The sequence below is a fragment of the Eublepharis macularius genome, chromosome 7 (assembly GCF_028583425.1).
Source record: "Eublepharis macularius isolate TG4126 chromosome 7, MPM_Emac_v1.0, whole genome shotgun sequence".
NCBI classification, from domain to species: domain Eukaryota; kingdom Metazoa; phylum Chordata; class Lepidosauria; order Squamata; family Eublepharidae; genus Eublepharis; species Eublepharis macularius.
In genome coordinates this window covers 131,850,569-131,872,560 of record NC_072796.1, presented here as the reverse complement: position 1 = coordinate 131,872,560, position 21,992 = coordinate 131,850,569, and the positions used below count along the sequence as shown (strand labels likewise).

Genomic DNA, 21,992 nt, shown 5'->3' with positions numbered 1-21,992 from the left:
CAGTTTTGGATTTAATAATAACAATAACATTCAATAATAACATTCGATTTATAAACCGCCTTCAGGACAACTTAGCGAGTGATTCGCAAAATGTGTTATTATTATCAGAGCGGTTTTCATAGTGTGTTATTATTATTGTCACGACAGTCACCCTGTGAGGTGGGTGGGGCTGAGAGAGCACCGAGAAGCTGTGACTGACCCAAGGTCACCCAGCTGGCTTCCAGGGGAGGAGTGGGGAATCAAACCTGGTTCTCCAGATTAGAGTCCTGCCACTCTTAACCACTATACCAAACTGGTTAACAGTGATGCTTCTAGAGCGTCCCAATGCCTTGCTAGTTTTAGTGCAGACTGCTTCATGTACTTGTTTGCTTTCTTCCATCATGAAGCTAAAGGTGACATGTCAAGAGGTCTCCTGACAAGACCCAGACCAGTTTATCTCATGGCTGCATCACATGCGCTCCAAACATACCCAAGAACTTGCACATCTTGAGTCCTTTCCTTGGGATAATGTTACCAGTGGAGAGAAAGGGGATCAGTACTGCACACGAGCCTCTACCCTACCCTGGGCAGAGAGGGGTGTGAAAAGCCTGCACAACACTGTAATTTTTCCAAGCCCGCTTCAGCTTTCTTGCTGCATATTCCAGTGCAGTGGAGTACAGAATGGAAATCACTGTGTGAAGCTCAGCTTGCTAAAGAAAGACTACCTGATTCTATCTTCCATCACATCTGCCTTTGTAAAGAATTTCATCTTGAACCTCAGGACGGGAGAGTTGTATAAGTGGTCTTTTAACGCAGACTGTCTGGTTGAACTGGTGGTTGTCTATTTTGTGCATGGTGCTTTTGTGTTCTTCACTGTTGTGAGAGACTTGAGCCCGTTAATGTATAAATCAGTGATTTATATCTTACCATCTTTTGTTACCCGAGGAAGGAACTTCCATCCACCAAAGTGGGAGAGGGTGATTCTCTCTCCCCTACAACTTCTCCCTCTTACTGCAGATGCCTACTTTGCCCCCATACAGTTGCTCCATGGCCATGATTTCAGAGGGCACAGCAGGCTGTAGCAGTAGAAGGGAAGTGGGAAGATCCCTTTATGTGGCTTTGTGTGCACTAGACAGGATCCTCCCCATAGATGCAGAGTATACCCAGCTCCACACATTACCTAGGCATAGAAACACGTGCATTATTTCCTGGGCATGTCATGTTGGCATTTACAATATAGAAATTCTGTGACCTCTGTAAGACTTCAGAATCCTGCCTAAAGTTCCATTGGAATCTCTATATTTTGTAAAAAGTCCAGTAGCACCTTTAAAACTAACCAGCTTTCCTGTAGCATAAGCTTTCGAGAGCCGCAGCTCTCTTTGTCAGTTGGTTAGTCTTTTTTTTTAATATAAATTTTATGAGGTTTTTCAAAGATAAAAAGAAGGGAACTTTTTAGTATCAGACTCGTGTACAAGGTAGTCGTTATATGATCAATATTTCAGAATATTTGCAATACAGACATCAATCCATAGAAAAGGAAACTGAATAACCGAACACCCCCCCCCCTCTTTCTCTCTTTGTACAGTACACAGTCCATTTAGATCTCTCCAAGCACTTCTTAATTTCCTTGCTTTTTTACCCACCCATTCAGTTTCCTTTCTCATTTCTTACAATTATTTATATTTTAAGTGAGCCCAGTTGGTTAGTCTTAGAGGTGCCACTGGACATTTCACTATTTTGCTACTACAGACTAACATGGCTAACTCCTCTAGATCTATTTTGTGTGTGTGTGTGTGTGTGTGTGTGTGGGTGTGGGTGTGGGTGTGGGTGTGTGTGGGTGTGTGTGGGGCCGGCCCTTGGTTGCTGTACTTCCTCCTCCCCACACAGCTAATTCATCTCTTTTAATAGTCGTTTTTGAATGGGGCATAAGCTTTCTTCCCCCTCTGCGGAAAGATGTACACCACTAAATTAGCACAGGGCATTAATTTCATTGCCCTGTAATTTACCGAGTCCCTAAAAAATGCCGCAGTTGTTTTTGTGACTTCAGGGTGAGGGATGCTACCTTGCTAGGCAATCCATCTTTTTATGGAGGACACCAGAACTGAGCAGCCATGGCAAATAAGTAGTGTGCTGAACTGCTTAGCGGAGATGTGATGCTGTGCTCCCCCCCGCCCCTTATTGTGTAAAACTTTCCAGGGCATAAAAAGGTAATAAAATTGGGACTAACGAGTTGCAGAGAGGCAGGATAGCAAGTGTTGCTTTGGAAGGGTTATCTTACTGAACAAATGAGCTTGTTAACATACAAATCAAGATGGTCTAAAAGCCAGATTAATTGTGATTATTAATAATACATTACAGTACTGTCTTCATATAGTTACTGCATTCAAGTCAGCATACTTATTTTCTATCCATTCATAAAATGGTGTCCACGGGGCTGCAAAGTCTTCTTCTGTTTGTCCTTTCATTAATGAAGTTAGTTTGTCCATTTCTGCATTTTCCATTATCTTCGCTGTCAATTCTTCTTCTCGAGGTATTATTGCTCTTTTCCAGAAGGATGCCAATAGAGTTCTTGCTGCTGTTACTCCATGGATTATAAAATAATTCTGATCTTTTCCAATTTCTTCTGGTACACAATTTAACAAAAATATCTCAGGTTTAAAAGGGATTGTACATTGTAAAATTTGTTGTAACAGGTTATGCACCATTATCCAGAATTTGTGGACTTCTTTAATAATCACAGTTAAATGTTTGCTGAAATGTTACGTTGAAAGGACATAGATAAGTAGAATTCTAACTCGAGCAGACTCTATGATATATATTTGATATTCCCTCCCTACCTTTTCCCTTGTCCTCCCCTATTCTTATATGAGAAAACTAATAAAAAGCTATTTTTTTAAAAAGCCAGATTGTTACTGGGCCAGATATTTGGAACTTTGGTCATTTTAGAGGGTGTGCAGGCAGTAAACGGAGATGGCTCATTTCATTCTTTTCCCTTTCTTTAGCCTTTCCGGTGTGCTCATTGCCATTATTCCTGCAATATATCGGGTTCCCTCAAGAGGCACTACAACAGAAAACATCCCAACGAGAAGTACGTCAATGCAGGTTCTGGCGAGCTTGCGGCTGAAGCTCTTCTACAACAAGGTTTGTTTAAAAGCATCATGCAAACACTCCCATTTTATTTTACTTTCCCTTTATTTTATTTACTCGTCTTCCTTTCTCACTGAAACAAATATGGCAGTACTGCTGCTGAAACAAAGCATGAGTAATTAAACATGACACCTTTAATGATGAAGAAATTACCCAGGAACATATCTACATTAACAGACAATACCCAATAGAATAAGAGGGAAGGCCACGTGGTAGAGCCCGATCTCATCAGATCTCAGAAGCTAAGCAAAGTTGGTACTTGTATGGGCGACCAACAAGGAAAATTCTGCAGAGGAAGGCAATGGCAAACCACCTCTGCTTCTTGCTTCTCTTGAAAGCCCCTTGCTGGGGTCGCCGTAAGTCAGTTGTGACTTGACGGCACATACACACATGGTAGAATAGCCTACAGTCCTGGTCCCTTTAACAGATCATCTCTCTGAGCCATTTCTTATGGCACAGCCCTACTACCTGAGTAAAAAAGCACTCCTGAATAACTCAATTTTGCATAGTCTGTAGGAAACCAGCAAAGTGAGAGCTTTCCTGACCTCCACATGTAGGCCATTCCATAATGTGGAGGCTACCAGAAAGCACGTGCAAAGACAGCTGTAGATTTTGCCCAGCTTTAGGGTGCTATTTGCAGGAGACCCAGTTCAGATGAGCAAAGCTGCATGGAGGAGCATAGGTAGAGAGGCAGTCCTACAGATATGAGGGACCAAGGTCACAAAGGGCTTTGTATATGAAAATCGTGAACTGGGACCTGCATACCTGCCGTACTGCCTCTCCCATTATGTCCCTCACGGGGCCTTGCACTCTGCGGATAAGCAGCTTCTGGTGGTCCCCGGCCTGAGGGACATTCAGCTGGCCTCGACTAGGGCCAGGGCCTTTTCTGCCCTGGCCTGGTGGAACGCTCTCGCACTGGAGATCTGGGCCATGCGGGACCTGTTACAGTTCCACAGGGCCTGCAAGACAGAGATGTTCCCCCGGGCCTTTGATTAGGGGCCAGCTTTGTGTCCCCCTTTCTGACCGCCTTGCCCTCCCTTTGCAGCCACCTCAGAGTCACACCTTGGCGGTGCCCGTGGCTTGTAGTGATTTGATTAGTGGCACCCGAATCTTTTTATCATGTTATCTGGATTAAGTGGTTTTAACGTTTGTTGTATTTTTATTGAAATATTGTTGGAAGCCGCCCTGAGCCCGCTCGCGGGAAGGGTGGAGTGTAAGTCAAATAAATAAATAAAAACTTTGAATTGAGCCCATTAACTGATGGGTAACCAGTGGAGTGACTGGAGAATAAAAGTAATATGCATGCTCCATCTAGATCCCGATCTGAGTTCAGACATAATTTATTTCTCTTGTACAGAACGTGCTGCAGCAGTAGTAGTTTTTCCAGCAGTGGGAGGGGATGATTTTTTTTTCTCCCCAGGGGTGTTCCTTTGACATCGCCTTCTTTAAAGAATGCATGTCATAATCAAAAATCAGCATGATTTGGAGCTTGCAATAGTCTAGTATCCTCTCATGGATCTGTTCGGAGAAATCCATGCAAATTTCGATTGCTGCATAACATTTTCAGTGTGTCTTCCTTTTGAGAATGAAGCCAAAACACTCCTGAAGGAAAACAGTACTGCCATATTTAGAGCCTGGGTATTTTTCTTACACTGCCTTGGGTTTTTAAACTTTTTAATAGCTGAATATACAGGTTGATTTGGGTCTGGCTTCTCCCATCTCGAACATATTTACTTGTGGAATAACTTCCATCGATTAGCTACAGAACCAGTTGTGCTGGGTGGCAGACGCGGATTTATTAAAATGCACCTAATGGCACAAGAAAGCCAGATGTTCCTCTCATTACGTGGGAAACTAACCTGGTCTCTCTTGTAACATTTGTGACACTCCAATTTGGGTTTTAGATCCTATTCTATTAAATGCTGAGCATAAAAGTGAAACGCTTCCACTGCAGACCCCTAAGACATGATCGTCTCTTACGATCATTGCTATCAAATTAAAAAATATACAGCAAGATTCTAGTTTAATGGTACCTTAAAGACCAACAAGATTTCCAAGGTTATAAACTTTTAAGAGTCAAAGCTTCTTGTGTCAGTAAGCTTGGTTGTTGAGAGCTTATACTCTGGAAATCTTGTTGGTCTTTAAGGTACTGTGTGTGTGTGTATAGTGCTCTCAAGTCATAGCTCACTTATGGCGACCCCTGGGGGGGTATTCTTGGCAACAGACTATCAGAGGTGGTTTGCCACTGCCTGCCTCTGCAACCCTGGTCTTCGTTGGAGGTCTCCCATCCAATTACTGACCAAAGCCAACCCTGCTTAGCTTCTGAGATCTGCCGAGATCAGTCTCACCTGTGCTATCCAGGTCAGGGCCTATAAGATACTACTGGACCCAAATCTTGATATTTTACTCAACCCAGCTACCCATCTGAAATTTTAGCAATTTATGGTTTCTGTTTAAAACGTCATACAAATTTAAAAAAAACCCCAATTTCTAGTTTCCATTGTGCTAAAATTCTTTATTTATATTGTATTTATTTATTGAAGCATTTTTGCCCCTGCTTTCCTTCTGGTTCAAAGGCAATTTACAATAGTAGATTCAAAACATTTACAATTAAAACCAAAATAAATTAACTATAATTGCACCTGACAACCTGGAAGCCCGTAACAAAGAAAGAGAAAACAGTAAGTAATTGTACTTTTTATTTATAATAATTAGTTTTCTTTAGTCTGATACCCGTTACTTCCCCGCTGTTTCCCACGTACTTCCCTTTATACCAAAAAGGGTGAATGCATAGCATCCTTTGGAAATCTCCTTTGGCTTTCCTGTTCAATTCTTTCCTACACTTATATTTTAGGACCAAGTTCCATGAAACACAGGCAAGATCACTCCCAAGTAAAACGTAAACCATTCGGAAGTGAATGCTCCGATCATGTTTCAGCCCAGTCTGTCTGTTATGCGCTCTTCTATTGTGATGATTTTTAAAGCTGCCAATGATAAAAGGGGATAAAAATTAAAAGGGAAAGAAATTATCTGAAACTTGAGTTGAGTTTTATTTTAAACCAAAAGTTTTGTAGAACGTCGTCGTGAATGCAGCTGAAGGGGGCGGGGTGTATGTTCCTCTCTCAAGGGAAGTTGAGCTGTTGTGTAGTTGGCAGTCTGACAGTACAACCCAACAGCTTGTGCAGTACGAAATGGATTTGAAGATTCAGGACACAACAAAGTAGGAAAACAAAGGCAGCTAAATTAGATTGCATTGTGTTTGAAAATGCTGAGCTGTTGGGGGCGGGGGGGGGGTGGCTTTCGTATATTATTTCTGAGACTTTCCAAGTTTTTATCCCCACCTTGAATAGTGAAATACAGAACTCCCTCCCTCCCTTGAAAAGCCTTTTGTGGGGATTTTAAAAATTCCCCTTTTTGTTACACTAGAATAGAAGACAGAATAACGCTGCAGCACTAGATAATGAATAAAACATAATTCTCTCGAGCAAGACATTTCTAAAAGCATTTCCAAATTATTCTTTCATTGTTTGTTTAAAAAAAGAAGAATTCATGTCTATCAGAGGCACAAGCCCATGTTCCAGTGACACTGGTGACGGAAGCCAAAAATATTCAGAATTTTCAGTCTCCCCCCCCCTTTCACTACAGCACAGATGGGGAAAAGATAGACAACGCCAACACAACAGAACCATCCAGACATTCAGTATCCTTTGTCGATTGCAACAGAGAAGATGAAGTCTTAAAGGCAATTGCATTTAATGCAGCAAGAACTTTCATAGGCTATAGCTTAGTCAGTAGAAGGCATGGATGTTGAAGGTCTTTTCTGTACACAGGCTTCAATAAGAACCTGTGTGGTGTAGTGGTTAGAGTGTCAGACTAGACTGTGCCAGGGAAGCTTGCTGTGTGACTTTGTGCCAGTCACACACGCTCAACCTACCCTACCTTGCAAGCTTGTTGTGAAGATAAAATGGAGGAGAGAATGCTGTAAATTACTTTGGATCCCCATTGAGGAGAAATGTAGGGGCATAAAGGAAGTAAATAAATGTCAGCCAGGAAAACATATCAGAAATTTAAGCTAGGGACATATGCTGCGGATGAGATAAATATGAATGAGAATTCCCACTTCACACATTTTAGCAGCCCTTGGAGTAGAGGAGAGATTCCCAGTTGTAGCCAGGAACATACTGATGTCTAGAGAATCCAAGCTGGGCTTCCTACTGTGTGTATCTGTAATCTCCAAACATGGGTCCATTGACGGCAGGATCCTGTTTTAGAAGATAAGATTAAAGGACTACAGAGAGCTGAAGAGAGCTAAATACCCAACCCCTTCTAGTGACAACCTCTCCACTGCCAAAAATGAATTGTGACTGTGGCAGAGGTCTTAATCTAGAGTCACACTCACACACTGCATGAGTGTGTTAAATATTACGAGTTCTGTGAAACAGACCCCATAAACCACATTTCTCAAACCCACCCCCATCTTCAAAGGGGTTTTGTTTTCCCTTTCAAAGCAATGTAGAGATCTGGGGCTATAACTGCTGATAAGAAAGGAACTTAAGGAGCATTCATATTATTTTTATTATATTTTCTCATTGGCAAATTTATCTCCCCCACAAGTCCTACTTAAACTCAAGGGACATTAAACACCTCTTTTGAAATTTGGACACAAGTATTACACCTTTTCCTCTTCTTGTGTTCGGTTAACTAATACTATCTGACACAGGGGCCAGAGACTTCCATTCTAAGGACAGAGAAGAGTCACATTTTCTATTTCCTCATGACATCTTTTTGATCGATTGTCTACCTTGGTCTTGCCTTGGCTATAATGAGGTTGCCACTAAATGCCTCTACTTCTCAGATCTACTTCCCAAGATACTCCCTGCTTCTCCATTATATTTTTTCTCACCTCCTTTCAACATCCTACGATCCAGTTTTTCAAGTGAGCCTGCCTTATTGCTCGGACCGTATGCTTCAAAAGAAATCCCCTTTGCTCTCCCAAAGTTGATTTCAAACATTGCTACCACTCATGCTCTCCAAGGCAGCTCACAAAATCAAATTTAAAAACTACTCCAGCATTTCTGGAGATGATGGTTTCTTTCTTGATCTTTGAATATCTTGAGAGAAATGAATGTCTACCTGATTATCTAACGTATAAGCAAAGTAACTTGAAACATTTTTATTGTATTTACAACCTGTCTGCTCTGGACACTCTCCTTGTCTCATCTCAATGCCTTCCATAAATGACTTAATTAGACTGGTGTATCTGGACTCCAAGAAACCTTTCCCAGGTTTCTTGTCTCTCGTAAGCGGTTTCAGGAATGTGGAGTAAGTCTATACATGTGCTGGAGGTTTTCCAGTACATGTATCACCTAGGGTCTTTCCTCTGTGCAGCAGTTCTACTTCCTAAGAAGGGTACAATGAAATAGGGCAGTGTCAGGTTCTGTCTTGGGCGTCACCTGGTGGGGTGCAGGGATGCCTGACCAAGGATACCATCAGGGATTATGCAGGCTCCCGCTCTGTGGAAGGAGGGAGGTATACCTCACCCTTGCACCCTTTCAATCCTCTCGCAGGCCTGCTCAACCTGACAGAGTCCCGGCTGCCTTCCATGACAGTTGGCCCCTTCCCTCCTCCAGACTTCCTCTTCATCATCTTTCCTCTACCTCCTCTCCACTGGACTCTAATTCTCTCCCTCTCCTAAACTCCTACACAACCCACCATGCCCTGTGGGTGGACTTCCCTTTTATCCCTTCACCAATTCCCTGCTCCACCTGTCAGCCACGCCCCCCTCCCGCACTCTAGCCACGGCCTTGGCTGACTCAGGCAGCTGCACCTGGGTTTGCTCTGCAGGCTGCCCTGGGCAGTCACACCTGTTCCTCCTTGGCTGGCTCACAAGCTTTCTCTACTGAACTGGCTGCTTGGGGCAGGCACACCTGTGCCTTCTTGGCTGGCTGCCAAGCTTTTCCTGTAGAGTGCCTCAGGCAGCTCCACCTGGGGATGTTTTGCTCCCAGCTTTGCCTGGACCAGGCTACTGCCTTTTAGCTGGCCTGTAGGCTGGGGCGTGGCTCTGTGCTGCTTTGGCTGCCTCTCCTGCCTGACTGGTAAGGCTGCTAGTTGACTGCCCTTGCTTCCTGTGCCTCCTCCCTCAGGTCTATTCCTCCCCTGGGGGTCCTCACTCTCCTTGCCTGCCCCCTCACTGGAGGGTGGGGCTAGCTGGCTTCCACCTGCCTCGCCTGACTCTCTGAGGCTTGGTTGCTTCTCTGCCCTCCTGTGTCTGGGATGCCTCCTTCCCCCCTTCAGTTGCTGGTCTATTCTGGTCCTGGGTGGCTGGGTGGCTGTCCCCCAACTGCCTCCCATCCCCTCCTTCTGGTAAGTCCGGGGGCTGAGCCTCAGATCCCGGACAGGCAAGCTGTCATGATTTAAGGGGAGGGTCAGGTGGGTCTGTTCTGATCTGCCACAGAAACCTTCCCAAATAGCAAGCAATCACATCTGTGCAAAATATTCTTTGGCTTTGGGATCTCTTCCTCTCTCATTGGAGACTTCTCGTCATTAATGCAATAGAAATATTAAAAATGACTTTCAAGGGACGACATGTTAATCATTCAGTGCAATCCTATGCAGAGTTACTCCAGTCTAAGCCCATTGAAGTCAATGGCCTTAGACTGGAGTAACTCTTCATAGGATTGGACTGATTGTTTGTGAAATACTGCGGGCTCTCTCAGGTGGCATTTCAGAAAATGTGAAACGCACTCAATGGGATTTGGCACTCATGTCAAACGCAGATAAGGTATGCCGTTCAGTGACCTCCCCGCCTCCACCTATATTTCCAAAGTATTTAATGAATTGGATAAGAATTATTTTTTTTTAGCTCTGATGTCAATTAACTGACACACAGTACCGCCTCAATTGCATACTTTCGTTTGTTGTTCCTTAATTAAAGTCGCAATGACAAAGGTGGCCGCTTTAATTAACAGGGTGTTATTGTTACAGTAATTTTAATTTAAAAGAAATATCGAAAGGTCTCTCTTCTAATAGAGTTTTTATTAAGTGGGCGATGCGGAATGAATATTTCATTTCCGTTCTAGTGTCTGGTGACATCTTTGTCCTATCCTGTGCCAAAGGTACTTGACTGTCGTGCAGAGTTGCATATTAAGGCCTTTAATGGAGAAGCCGTTTCAGGTTAGCATAAACCCAGGCAGCTGCAATGTACAAGACGAGCTGAGCAAAGATAATAAATAGATGGGACTTCGGAAACCCTTGGGGATTAATAAATGTCAGCACAGTAGCCTCATTCTACCAAACAGAACGGGGAGGGAGGTCTTTTAATTCCAGCTCTCTTAACCAGCTGGTTGCTGGAATCTGTCATAATTGATCTTGGCTTAGACAGAGACCGTATACTGCTGTAGCACAGTGGTTAAGTGGTTTGGTTGCGAATCAGCACTTTACTGGTTTGAATCCTACTGCCATGAGCTCAGTAGGCGGCCTTGGGTAAGCCACTCCTCTCAGCCCCAGCTCCCCAGCTGTATTGTGGGGATAATAATAACACTAACTTGTTCACCGCTCTGGGTGAGGCACTAATCTGTCTAGAAGAGCAGTTGTTGTTGTTGTTGTTGTTGTTGTTGTTGTTATATACACATGATGAGCATGGTGGTGACAATGACATGCTGGTGGGGTTTTCACCACCATGCTGCTGGTCACATTTAGAATAGCTTATCATGCTGATTGACATGCAGCACATGAAGAGCATCTCTTCTCTTGCCTGCACATACTATGGGAGTTTGGAGTCATGCACAGAAGGCAGCTGTCCATGCAGAAGGCCATTCCTGAGCAAGGAGGCGTGCTGGCTAGCAGAATATCTGCTTCCGCTCTTAGAGTGAGCCAACCAAAAGATGCATCGTTGATTCCTCGGCAACAATTAGAAGCCCACATATTAACATAATACAGGAAGTCTTGTGTCTTAATATTTATGGTATTGGTGTTCATACTTGCATGTGAAAAGCTGCAGTCCTACAAACACTTACTAAGGCATAACAGTATAGTCCTAAGCAGTCTTACACCCTTTTAAGTCCATTGAAGTCAATGGGGCTAAAAAAAATCCTAGAAGAACTACTTAGGAGTTCCTTGTCAGCCACATTGAACTCAGTGGGATTTACCAGTGAGTATAAATGCTTAGGATTGCACTGTATAAGTCTTACGGCATCTTAAAGATGAAAAAAACATTATACATAAGCTTGCATGAGCTCCATCCGGTGCAGCATATGTGTTGGCTCTAGGTTTTTCTGAGGGTCTGCACAAACCTTTGGTGCCGTTTTCATCTTTTTCTGATCTTCATTAACAAGTCACTCCTGACTACAGGCAGTCTTTTCCCCTATGATGTTCCTGCAGTAACATTTCATAAGGAAGGGTAGGAGAGAACTCGGGGCTACAGTTTGCTTTAATCCTCAGTACAAAACAGTATTTCCCATCATGCTGTATCTGTTCTCAGGAGAGTTGACTGCAAGATTCAGTGTTTCTTCCAGAGCACCACAAAAAATTTAAAGCTGGGGAGAAGGGGTTGAAACAGCCGGGTATAATTGCCATGGGACAAGAAAGGAAAAAAGAAATGTTATTAAACTTAAATCAGAAGTCAGCTATGATGAATGCGGCATTCTTTTGTCTTCATTCAGTATTAACAAATGGATTCTGATGTCTCACTGGTGACAAGAATCTATCCTGATAGTGTCTTAATTTTGTTCTTCCTCCCTTCCCTTCCCTTCCCAGGTGGTATCAAGTGTCCGGTTTGCAACTTTGTGTACGGTACGAAATGGGAATTCAACAGACACCTCAAAAATAAACATGGACTCAAACTGATGGAGTTGGACGGGGAGACAAAGTGGGAGGTAAAACTACCTGTCCCCGAAATCGGAAACATATGTAGAGTGAGGGAGGGGAAGAGAAAATTGGAATAAAACAAAAACTGTGCTGCAGAAATTGCAGTATGTGGCAAAGAGGTGACCTGCTCTGGATGTTACTTTCTCTGGGCACAGAGACACTGTGGATGGAGGATGTTAACCTCTTCTCCGTGTACTAACTAGGAAGAGAGGTAAAAGGGAAGAGTGGTGGTACCTATGTTGCATGTTACAGGATTTCATTTTAGCCAGTTTGCTTTAGTGGTTAAGAGCGGCAGGACTCTAATCTGGTTTGATTCCCCATTCCTCCACTTGAAGCCAGCTGGGTGACTTGGGACTGGGTGACTCTCTCAGAGCTCTCTCAGCCCCACCCACCTCACAGGGTGATTGTTGTGAGGATATCAAAACATATACTATGTAAATCGCTCTGAGCATGGCATTAAGTTATCCTGACAGGTGGTATATAAATCGAACGTTGTTGTTATTTTATCTATGGGATGGTGATTTGGCCAGGGTCAAATCCAGACTGAGCAAATTGCTATAAGAACATAACCAGAGCCCTGTAGGATCAGGTCAAAGGTCCCTTTAGTGTAACATTCTGTTTCCCATAGTGGCAAACCTTCCTCTGTAGGGATTTACATTTTTAAATAAGGATTCATTCACCATTTATATATTTCTGTAAATGTTTCAGCAATAAGGCCAGCGATGATCACAGAGTCCGTTATTGAGGGCCAAGAGAGAAACCAGAGGAGTCCGTGGGAGCATTCCCCCTCCTATGTTTAAGACTTCTTCTAATTAATGTTTAAACAATAACGGTTTTAATAGTTAATATGACTGCTTTCCTAAGCAGAATTTGATGCCACCCCCTCTCCCCAGAAACTGGTCTTCAGAGGTAGACTGTTTCCAAGCCTGGAGATAGCATTACTTGTCATGGCTAATGGCCTCAATAGACCTATCCACGATGAATATCTAGTCTCTGTTTAAAACTATCTTAAGTTTGCACCCATTCCCACAGCTTGTGACAGTGAACTCCACCAATGAATTACAAATTGTGTGAAGAAGTGTTTCCTTTTGCCCATCCTTACACTTCTGCTCAAAAAAAGAAGTTCTGTTTCCACTTTCTCCCCATCATGTATAAAAGTATAATTTTTACCATAACTCCCCTTCCTTGAATTTTTCCCTAAGTTAAAACGCCTGAAACAGTTTAACCTTTTCTAACTGGGAAGTGCTCTAATCCCATCTCAGTTTCAGTTCCCCCATTTGACAAAGGAGAAATTACAAGGCTGAAATTGCTGTGGAGGCAAAATAAGACAAAAGATTTCAGAGAAAATGAAAAGTCTAAATGATCGATGCTAATTTGAAAGTTACTCTTGCAACTCCTGATGCAAATTCGCCCTATCAAAAATGCAAAAGACAAAAGATAAATAGCGGCGCTTGAGCCCATAGATCCATGCTGCAAATGGAGGCATTTTCTTCTGACAGAAGTTGCTGCTGAGGGTAAATCTCTTTTTGATGGAGAAAAGCACCCCAGCTAGTGGTATAGATCTCTGGAATCTAAGCCCTAGTGCTTTGCTTATGCTTTTTGTTCTATAAATACGTCACAGCATTTGTGATGCTGCTAATAATTTTTAAAAAATTATCCCTCTTTTGATCACCAATTGGCTATTTTTCAGACCACCGCTGAAGTTTCTGAGGAAACCGCCACCCAGTATCTCCACATCACAGAAACGGAAGATCCACAAGGGACTCAGGCAGCAGTTGCTGCTCTGCAGGACCTGCGGTACACCTCGGAAAACGGTAAAATGTTACGCCTTTGGGAGAAAACAAATGCTTGGTGGAAAACTTAAATGTTAAGTTTTCGAACATTCATATACATTACGTTGTTAATCTTTATGACGGTCCTGTAAGGGAGAACTGTTATTATTGTCCTAGTGTTGTCGATAATGTTGCCAGCCTCCAGGTGGTGGCTGGAGATCTCCCAGAATCACAGCTGTTCTCCAGGCGACAGAGATCAGATCCCTTGGAGAAAATGGCTGCTTTGGAGGGTGGGTTGTATGGCATTATATCCCACTGAAGCCCCTGCTCTCCCCAAATCTCACCTCCTATAGATTGCAGCCCTAAATTTCCCGAACTAGAGTCGGCAACCCTAGTTGCCAATGAAACAGAGCCCAAGGTCACTCAGGGAGGTCCTAGCTGAGAATTTGAAGCTCAAGTACTACATCGGCATTATCAAGCATCAGGAAAAGGGATTACACTATCTTCAGATGTGCCTATTCTGGTACATCCCCCCCCCCCGCCCCCAAAGAAGGTGCTTATTGGTTGTGACCACCTGATATCTAAGCTTCTTCTGGCTTTAACTCACAAATCTTTGAAAATGTCAAGTGGGGGTAGTTTCTGATGTAATGCTGAAAAGGAACATGGGTTGTGTGCATGAGTGAGAACACTCTCCCACACTGGCTCCCATTCTGGAATTTGCTTGCGCAGGCCTCTTGCACAAGTTCCTCCTGTAACACTGGAAGAACAGAAAGGAGCAGGGCACTTGGGCTTTGTCTCTTGCTTGTTATTTTGGAATAATGAAAGCTAGTATTGGCTATCCGTGGCAAGTAGTGGGACCCAGATATAAGAATAATAATTGTGCTTATATGCCACTCTAGACAGTTTAGTGCCCCACTCAGAGCAGTGAACGTTCTCCCCACAATATTCCCACAATACAGCTGGAGAGCTGGGGCTGAGAGGAGTGGCTGACCCAAGGCCACCAGCAGAGTTCATGGCAGTAGCGGGAGTCGAACCAGCAGAGTGCTGATTTGCATCCCAACCACTTAACCACTGTGCTACAGCAATTTGCTCATAATGCTCAGCCTGGGGAATTTACTGTTCTCCAAGGGGTTCGTTTTGTCTCAGATTTGGGGCAGGGGGGTCCTCGCCAGCTCATGATCCTATCTTTCTTGTGCATGTGTGTGTGTGATAGTTAGCAACTGTTAGTAGCCACTGGCTTGTATCTTACTGACTGTTTCTTTCAGAAGAGGAAGGGGAAGATTTCTGCTAATCTTCCTCTCGTGCTGGAGACCCCCACGTTTTCTGTATCTTGTTCATGAGAGTCTTCAGTGGGCTTAGTGTGAAGCTAAAAAATCTCGGTGGACACAGCCTCTCTTCCCTTTACTGCTGCTGCTCTGGAAGCCATTGTTTTCACTCTTGTTTGAGAGATACCAGCCAGTTAAGGATTACACAGTAGATCTGAGGGCATCACGATATCAAGCAGTCAGTCAAATTTAGCTATGTGCTGAAATCACTAATGACAATTGAAGCCCATTAGAATTAGGACGGTGGTTCCTGTACCAGCCACATGGGCAACTGTGTGCGATCATGGATCACTTTAAAGATCTGCAGTTTCCTCAGCCCTTTCACAAGAATTCCTCCAGATTCATCAAATGGACAGGACCCTTTTTATACTCTGATGAAATGGTTTGTGAAATCTGCGCCCCCATTCCGGTTCTGATTGAAGAACAGAACGTGATAAAGAGAGAAGATGGGATTTGATAAGGGGATAGGGAAGAATGAAGGGCGTGAGTTAATAGTGGTTTAAAAAAGTACAGAGGAGGTAGGGCTCTGGTTGTGATCCAGGAATGTCTTATCAGATGCTTTAAAGAGAGAGTTGAATGGGGAAGTGAGAGGGGAAATGGGATAGTCGATAGAATGGATTCTTTCTGCTTTAGCATGACAAAATACAAAGTGGTGGAAACCGGTAATGGAAGCAAAGGAGGCCAATAGAAGATGAGCTTCAGAGGCACAGAACTCTTAGTTTCATGTCAGCTTAAAAGTGCTCTGGTTCTAATGCTGTCATTCGTCCTCTTCGTACCTGTCAAGGTGAACGACTCGACCCCACGGCTGTGAACATCCTGCAGCAAATCATCGATCTGGGCTCGGAGCCCCATGATGCAGCCGCCGTCGCCTCCGTGGTCGCCATGGCCCCCGGGACTGTAACCGTCGTGAAGCAGGTGAAAAGCTTTCATTTCCTACGAACATGGATATTGTTTGCAATATCCTTTGGAGCAAATTCACGAGGGCCGAATGCTTAAGTCACGAGGGCTGAATAAAATGGCAATAGAGGGACAGAATGAGTTAAGACGATATCGCACGTTCATCTTCGTTCTTCTGTGCCTCCACACATGGGGACTGCGCAGGCGCAGGTCAGCCGCCGGAGAATTTTCTAGAGCTTCCATGGCTCCGAAGGGGCCGTTTGTCGCGCGCCTCAGCGACCGTTTTCCCGCCCAAACGGTCACGTGATCCTCCAGCGACCAACGGCCCCTTCCCTCAGTTCTCTTCTTGCCGCCGCTTGGAGAGAACGTGAGCTTCGTTGCTCTGTGCTTTTTTGTGCTTCGTGCTTTATTCTGACTGATTGCTTGGCTTTTGACTTCGGACTTCGTGACCTCGACTATTCTTCGGATCTCGTTTTGGACTTTGTTGTGGACTCGGTAATTTGACTCGGACTGTTATTGACCTTCCTTTCGCGTGCCCCTGAAGATGGCCTCAAAGGCTCTCTTCAAGCATTGCCTCCAATGCCACACGAAAATGGCCAAGACCGATGGCCATGAACTGTGCCTGTTTTGTCTGGGGGAGACCCATAATGTGTCGGCCTGTAAGATTTGCCAGGGCTTCACCAGCAAGGCCCGGCAGGAGCGCAAGGCCCGACTGAACTCCTCCCTGTGGCAGAAGGTCATGTCCGGAGGCGCTCCGTTGCCCTCCCCCAAGGCCGGCCCTAGCCCCTCTGCCGAACGGCATTCCAGAGCTGGCTCAGTGGCCTCCGCGAGGTCGGGGTCGAAACCGCGTCCCCCGAGTACCTCGGCGTCGAGAGCGGCCTCTCCAGCGCAGGGACCGGTGCGGCCGCCCCGTAGCGCGTCTTCTACCAGGTCGGATCCGAGACCAGCTTCGGAACCGAGGATCCTGGTACCGAGTCCCCGGTCGGAACCGACGACCGGTTCGATCCCGATCAAGGCGAAGAGGTCGAAGCCGAGGTCCCCTTCGAAGGCGAGGAGCGCGTCGGTTCCGAGGTCTTCTTCGGAACCAGCGAAGAAGAAGAAGACCAAGCATCATCGGTCGCCGCGTCCCGCTCCTCAGGAGGAGGTCATCGTGCTTCCTCACACGCCTTCCCCTCACCTGGGCTCCCCTGAGCCAGAAGGCATCTCCGTGCCAGTGCCGGATCCGATGGCCTTCGAGACGGTGCCCGCGGAATTCTCGTCGGGGCCGGAGCCGAGCCCGCGCCGTCGGAGCCGACCATCGCTTGCCCTTCGGTCGCCGAGGCTGGAACCGAGCCCGTCTCCTCATCGGAGCCGTCCGTCGCCTGTCCGTCCGTCTCCACCTCCGGTCGGTCGTGAGCGGCATGGTTCCGGGGACAGTGTCCGATCGGTCCGGTCCACTGGGTCCCGGCATCGACAGGCTTCCTACCTCCCCTCGCCATACCGTTGCCAATGGGAGGGGGCACCTGCGGGCTTCTCCGTGTCGGAACCGAGGCCTTCGACATCGAGGTCGGCGTGGGCTCCCCCTCCGCTCCAGGTTCCGGAATCCCAGCTCGGTTCCGAGGAAGAGGATGTGGAGAGCTTTGGCGGCTACCAGTCGGAGTCCTGGTCCGAACCATCGCCAGCTGAGGAGCTAGTGCCATCTGCGGACTCCCCATTCGAGGACCTCCGCATCTACGCCGACCAGATGGCAAGGATGGCCCAGGCTCTAGAGATGGATATCTCTTCAGCGGTTCCCCAGACCAAGGACAAGCTCCTCAAACGTATTTACGGGGATAATCCGGCGTACGTTGGGTTTCCAATGCTCGAGGGTATTGAGGAAATCGTGGAGAAGGTATGGCAGGTGCCCTGTGATCAGCCTCCAACATCCAAGAGGATTGAGCAGCTCTACAAGATCAAGCAGGGTACCTGGCCGGCACTGGTGAAACACCCTCCACCTTCCTCCTTGGTCACGGAGGAATTCAACCCCCGACGGTCGGGTCACTCCTCGGTGCCTGCCGATAAAGAGGGCAAGAAGCTGGATGCCATGGGCAGGCGCCAGTACATCGTTGCTTCGCTGGGTCTGAGGATCGCCAACTACCAGACCATCATGGCAGGGTACCAATTGTACCTCTGGGAGAAGTTGGCATCCTACACTCGAGACCTCCCACCTGAGCAGAAGGCTGTCGTCTCCCTGTTGCAGACAGAGGCTGTCCGGCTGTCTAAACAGCAAATGAATGCTGGGAGTCACGCTGCCGACACTGCTGCTCGGGGAATGGCTTCGGCGGTGGTCCTTAGGCGCCACTCCTGGTTGCGGTCTACGGCCCTGTCCCAGGAGGTGCGTTCCAGGGTGGAGAGCATGCCCTTTGAAGGGGACTCGCTGTTCTCCAAATCGACCGATGAGACCCTGAAAAAGAAAAAAGAGGACAGGCAGACGGCGCGGTCCTTGGGTCTGGCTCCAGCGGACAAGCCCTCCTCCAGGCCACGGTACGCTCCCCGGTCCGGCCCTTACCACTACCAGGGCAGATACCAACATCAGCGGCCGGGCTACCAACAGTATCCTGCCTACCAGCAGCGGCCTTACCCTCCCGCACAACAGCAGAGGAGGCGTCGGCCCTTCAAGCCTCGTCCGGCGCAGCTACCGGCCCAGCAGAAAGATCAGCAGGGCGCCGGGAGGCAGTACTGACGGGTCACGCCAGCCGTATCCCCGGACTTTTCGGACAGACTGAGTCCACTCCTCTCGGAGTGGGAGTCAATAACATCTGACTCATGGGTCTTAACTATTGTTGAACTGGGATACGGGCTGGAATTCGTTGAGCTGCCTAGATGCAGATCACCCCTGACAGCTGTCAATAACACTATGGCCGAGCTGGATGCGGAGATCGTGTCGCTCTTGGCCAAGGGTGCTGTGGAAGAATTGCCCTATGAGGACTCTGTAAAGGGTTTCTTCTCTAGGTTCTTCCTGGTCCCTAAGAAGGATGGGGGCTTACGTCCCATTTTAGATCTGAGGGGCCTTAATGCCTTCCTCAAGGTGACCAAATTCAAAATGGTTACGTTGGCGGCTGTGATCGCCTTGCTGAAACAGGGAGATTGGTTTGCGGTTCTTGACTTAAAAGACGCATACTTTCACGTGGGCATACGGAAGGAGCACAGGAAATACCTGAGCTTTGTTTACCGGCAAAGGGTTTTCCGGTATAAGGTGCTCCCCTTTGGCCTGTCCACTGCCCCACGAGTGTTCACTAAATGTGTGGCCCCTGTGGTTTCCTTCCTACGGGAAGAAGGCTGTACCATCTTTCCGTACCTCGATGACTGGCTCATCGTGGCTGAATCGGAGTCTAGGCTGGTGCAGGACATTGCCTTGGTACTTAGCACTTGCCAACGCCTGGGGCTCCTGGTGAACTTGGAGAAATCCAAGCTGGTGCCCAACTGCAAGGTGTCCTACATTGGTGCACTGTTAGACTCTGTGGAGGGTAAGGCCCTGCTCCCCTTGGAGAGGGCTCGGTCCCTAAGGGGTCTAGTGTCCATGTTTAAAAGGAACCGGTTCCAGTCTGTGCGCACTATCCAGTGCTTACTAGGGCATATGGCAGCGGCCACCTCTGTGGTGCCTTTCGCTAGGCTGCGTATGCGCCCTCTCCAGAACTGGTTTGTGCGGAGGTACGATGCTCTGCTGCACCCTCCGTCCCTCAAATTCTCTATCCCGAGGGTCATCCTCTCCTCCTTGGACTGGTGGCTGTCTGATGACAACTTGTTTAAAGGGACCCCTTTTGGGTATCAACACCATGACATCACGGTTACCACTGATGCCTCTCTGTTGGGATGGGGGGCTTACTGTGGTGATGTGTCTGTGCAAGATGTCTGGTCTGACAGGGAAAAGACCCTCCATATCAATGTGCTTGAACTAAGGGCCATTCGTTTCGCACTTGTGTCTCTTACAGCACTGCTGAGAAATCGTCAGGTCTTGGTGCAGACGGACAACACGACTGCCATGTACTACGTGAATCAGCAGGGGGGCACAGTGTCCATGGCCCTGTGCCAGGAAGCCACGCTCACTTGGCAGTGGGCTATCAGGAACGGCGTGTCGCTCCGTGCTATACACGTGGCTGGGTCAGACAATGCCCGAGCAGATGCCCTCAGCAGGGTCCCTTTGCTGGACCACGAGTGGGAACTGAACGTAGAGTGCGTTGGGCCGATCTTCCAGATGTGGGGTCATCCAGTGATAGACGTGTTCGCCACTGCGGCGACCACCAAGGCCCACACGTTCTGTTCCAGGGCAGGGAGCGACCCCCTCTCTATTGGGGATGCCTTCCAGTTTACGTGGACGCAGGGCTTGCACTACATGTTTCCTCCGTTCCCCTTGATTCCCAGGGTCCTGTGCAAGATAGAGGAGGACGGGACGGACTGCATCCTGGTGGCCCCCTTCTGGCCACGGCAGGTTTGGTTCCCGAAGCTCCTGCGGATGTCCCAACGGACATATGTGAGTCTGCCCCCTCGGCAAGACCTTCTCCTAAACGGGAGCCTAGTCCACCACGATCCCAGGAAGCTGCACCTAACGGCTTGGCGGATCGTTCCTCCCCTGTAGGCTTTACTGACGAGGTACAGAGGGTCCTCCTGAATGCTCGTCGGCCATCCACTAGGCGCGCTTATGCGGCCAAGTGGCGCAGGTTTGAGCTCTGGGCACTGGCCAGAGGAGTGATGCCCGAAAGCAGTCCCTTGGGGGTTGTGTTCGAGTATTTGTGCCACTTGCGTGGCCTGGGCTTGAAGGTGTCCTCCCTCAAGGTACACTTGGCAGCGATATCAGCTGCTCACGCCCGAGTTGAGGGTGCTACGGTGTTTTCTCACCCACAATCCCGCCAGTTCCTTAAGGGCATGTACAATCTTTACCCACCTGTGTCGGCGCCAGTGCCTCAGTGGTCGCTGTCCTTGGTGCTCTCACGCCTCATGTTGCCTCCATTTGAACCTATGGCTACATGCCCCTTGGATATGCTATCCTACAAGGTAGCATTCTTGGTGGCCGTCACATCGGCCAGAAGGGTCAGTGAGCTGTCTGCACTGCGGTCTGACCCTCCCTTTCTTGTGTTTCATCCCAACAAGGTGGTCCTGCGTCCCTGCCTCGGGTTCCTGCCCAAGGTGGTGTCCGCCTTCCACCTCTCGCAGGATATCTCACTGCCTGCATTCTTTCCTCAACCTTCCTCTAAGGGGGAAAAGGCCCTTCATTCCCTAGACTTGAAGAGGGCCCTAGCCTATTACCTGGATAGGACAAAGGAATTCCGCACCTGTCCTCACCTGTTTGTATGTTTTGGGGCCAAGGACAAGGGTAACAGGGCTTCCTCACAGACCCTGTCTAGGTGGATTGTGACGGCCATTAGCAAGACCTATTCCCTGGCAGGGGTGGCTTGCCCGCTTCATGTCAGAGCCCACTCCACGCGGTCCCAAGCATCCTCTTCGGCACTCCTCAGGGGGGTGCCCCTGGTTAACATTTGTAAAGCAGCCACATGGTCCTCTGCAGACACCTTTGTCAGGCATTACGCCGTTGATGTCAATGCGGAGCAGGATGTATCTGTGGCCAAGGCTGTCTTACACTCCCTTTTTTCCTGAGGGAGTTTTGGAATGACTTTCTTGGCGTACCTGTTGGGTACCCTTGAGTGAAAGTGTATATATGTACCTGGGGGTGTGTATATATGTATATATTGAGTATTTATGTGTCCTTACACAGTATTTTTACATAGATGTATATATGCATATCTATTTATTGTTGTTCTTGTTTGCTTAATAAAATTGTGTTGGACTTCACCCCCGCCTTCCTTATTGTGTGAAGCTTGGTACACTCCCATGTGTGGAGGCACAGAAGAACGAAGATGAAAACAGGGTTAACATACCTGTAACTTATGTTCATCGAGTTCTTCTGTGCTGACACACAACCCTCCCTCCTACCCCGCTGTGAACTCCAATGCACGATAATGTGATGGCTGTAACGGAAATTGGTGTTTTTAAG

The 21,992-nt window shown here is 47.2% G+C and overlaps 1 protein-coding gene across 1 annotated transcript in view; it reads left to right on the top strand.

Annotated features, from left to right (window-relative positions):
• ZFAT (zinc finger and AT-hook domain containing) overlaps positions 1–21,992 on the top strand; it is a 112,316-nt gene that overhangs the window by 72,137 nt on the left and 18,187 nt on the right. Inside the window, exons 12-15 of the mRNA XM_054986064.1 lie at positions 2,982–3,120; positions 11,881–11,999; positions 13,682–13,805; positions 15,873–16,003. Coding sequence (XP_054842039.1) covers positions 2,982–3,120; positions 11,881–11,999; positions 13,682–13,805; positions 15,873–16,003 — 513 coding nt within the window. The remainder of the gene's footprint in view (positions 1–2,981; positions 3,121–11,880; positions 12,000–13,681; positions 13,806–15,872; positions 16,004–21,992) is intronic.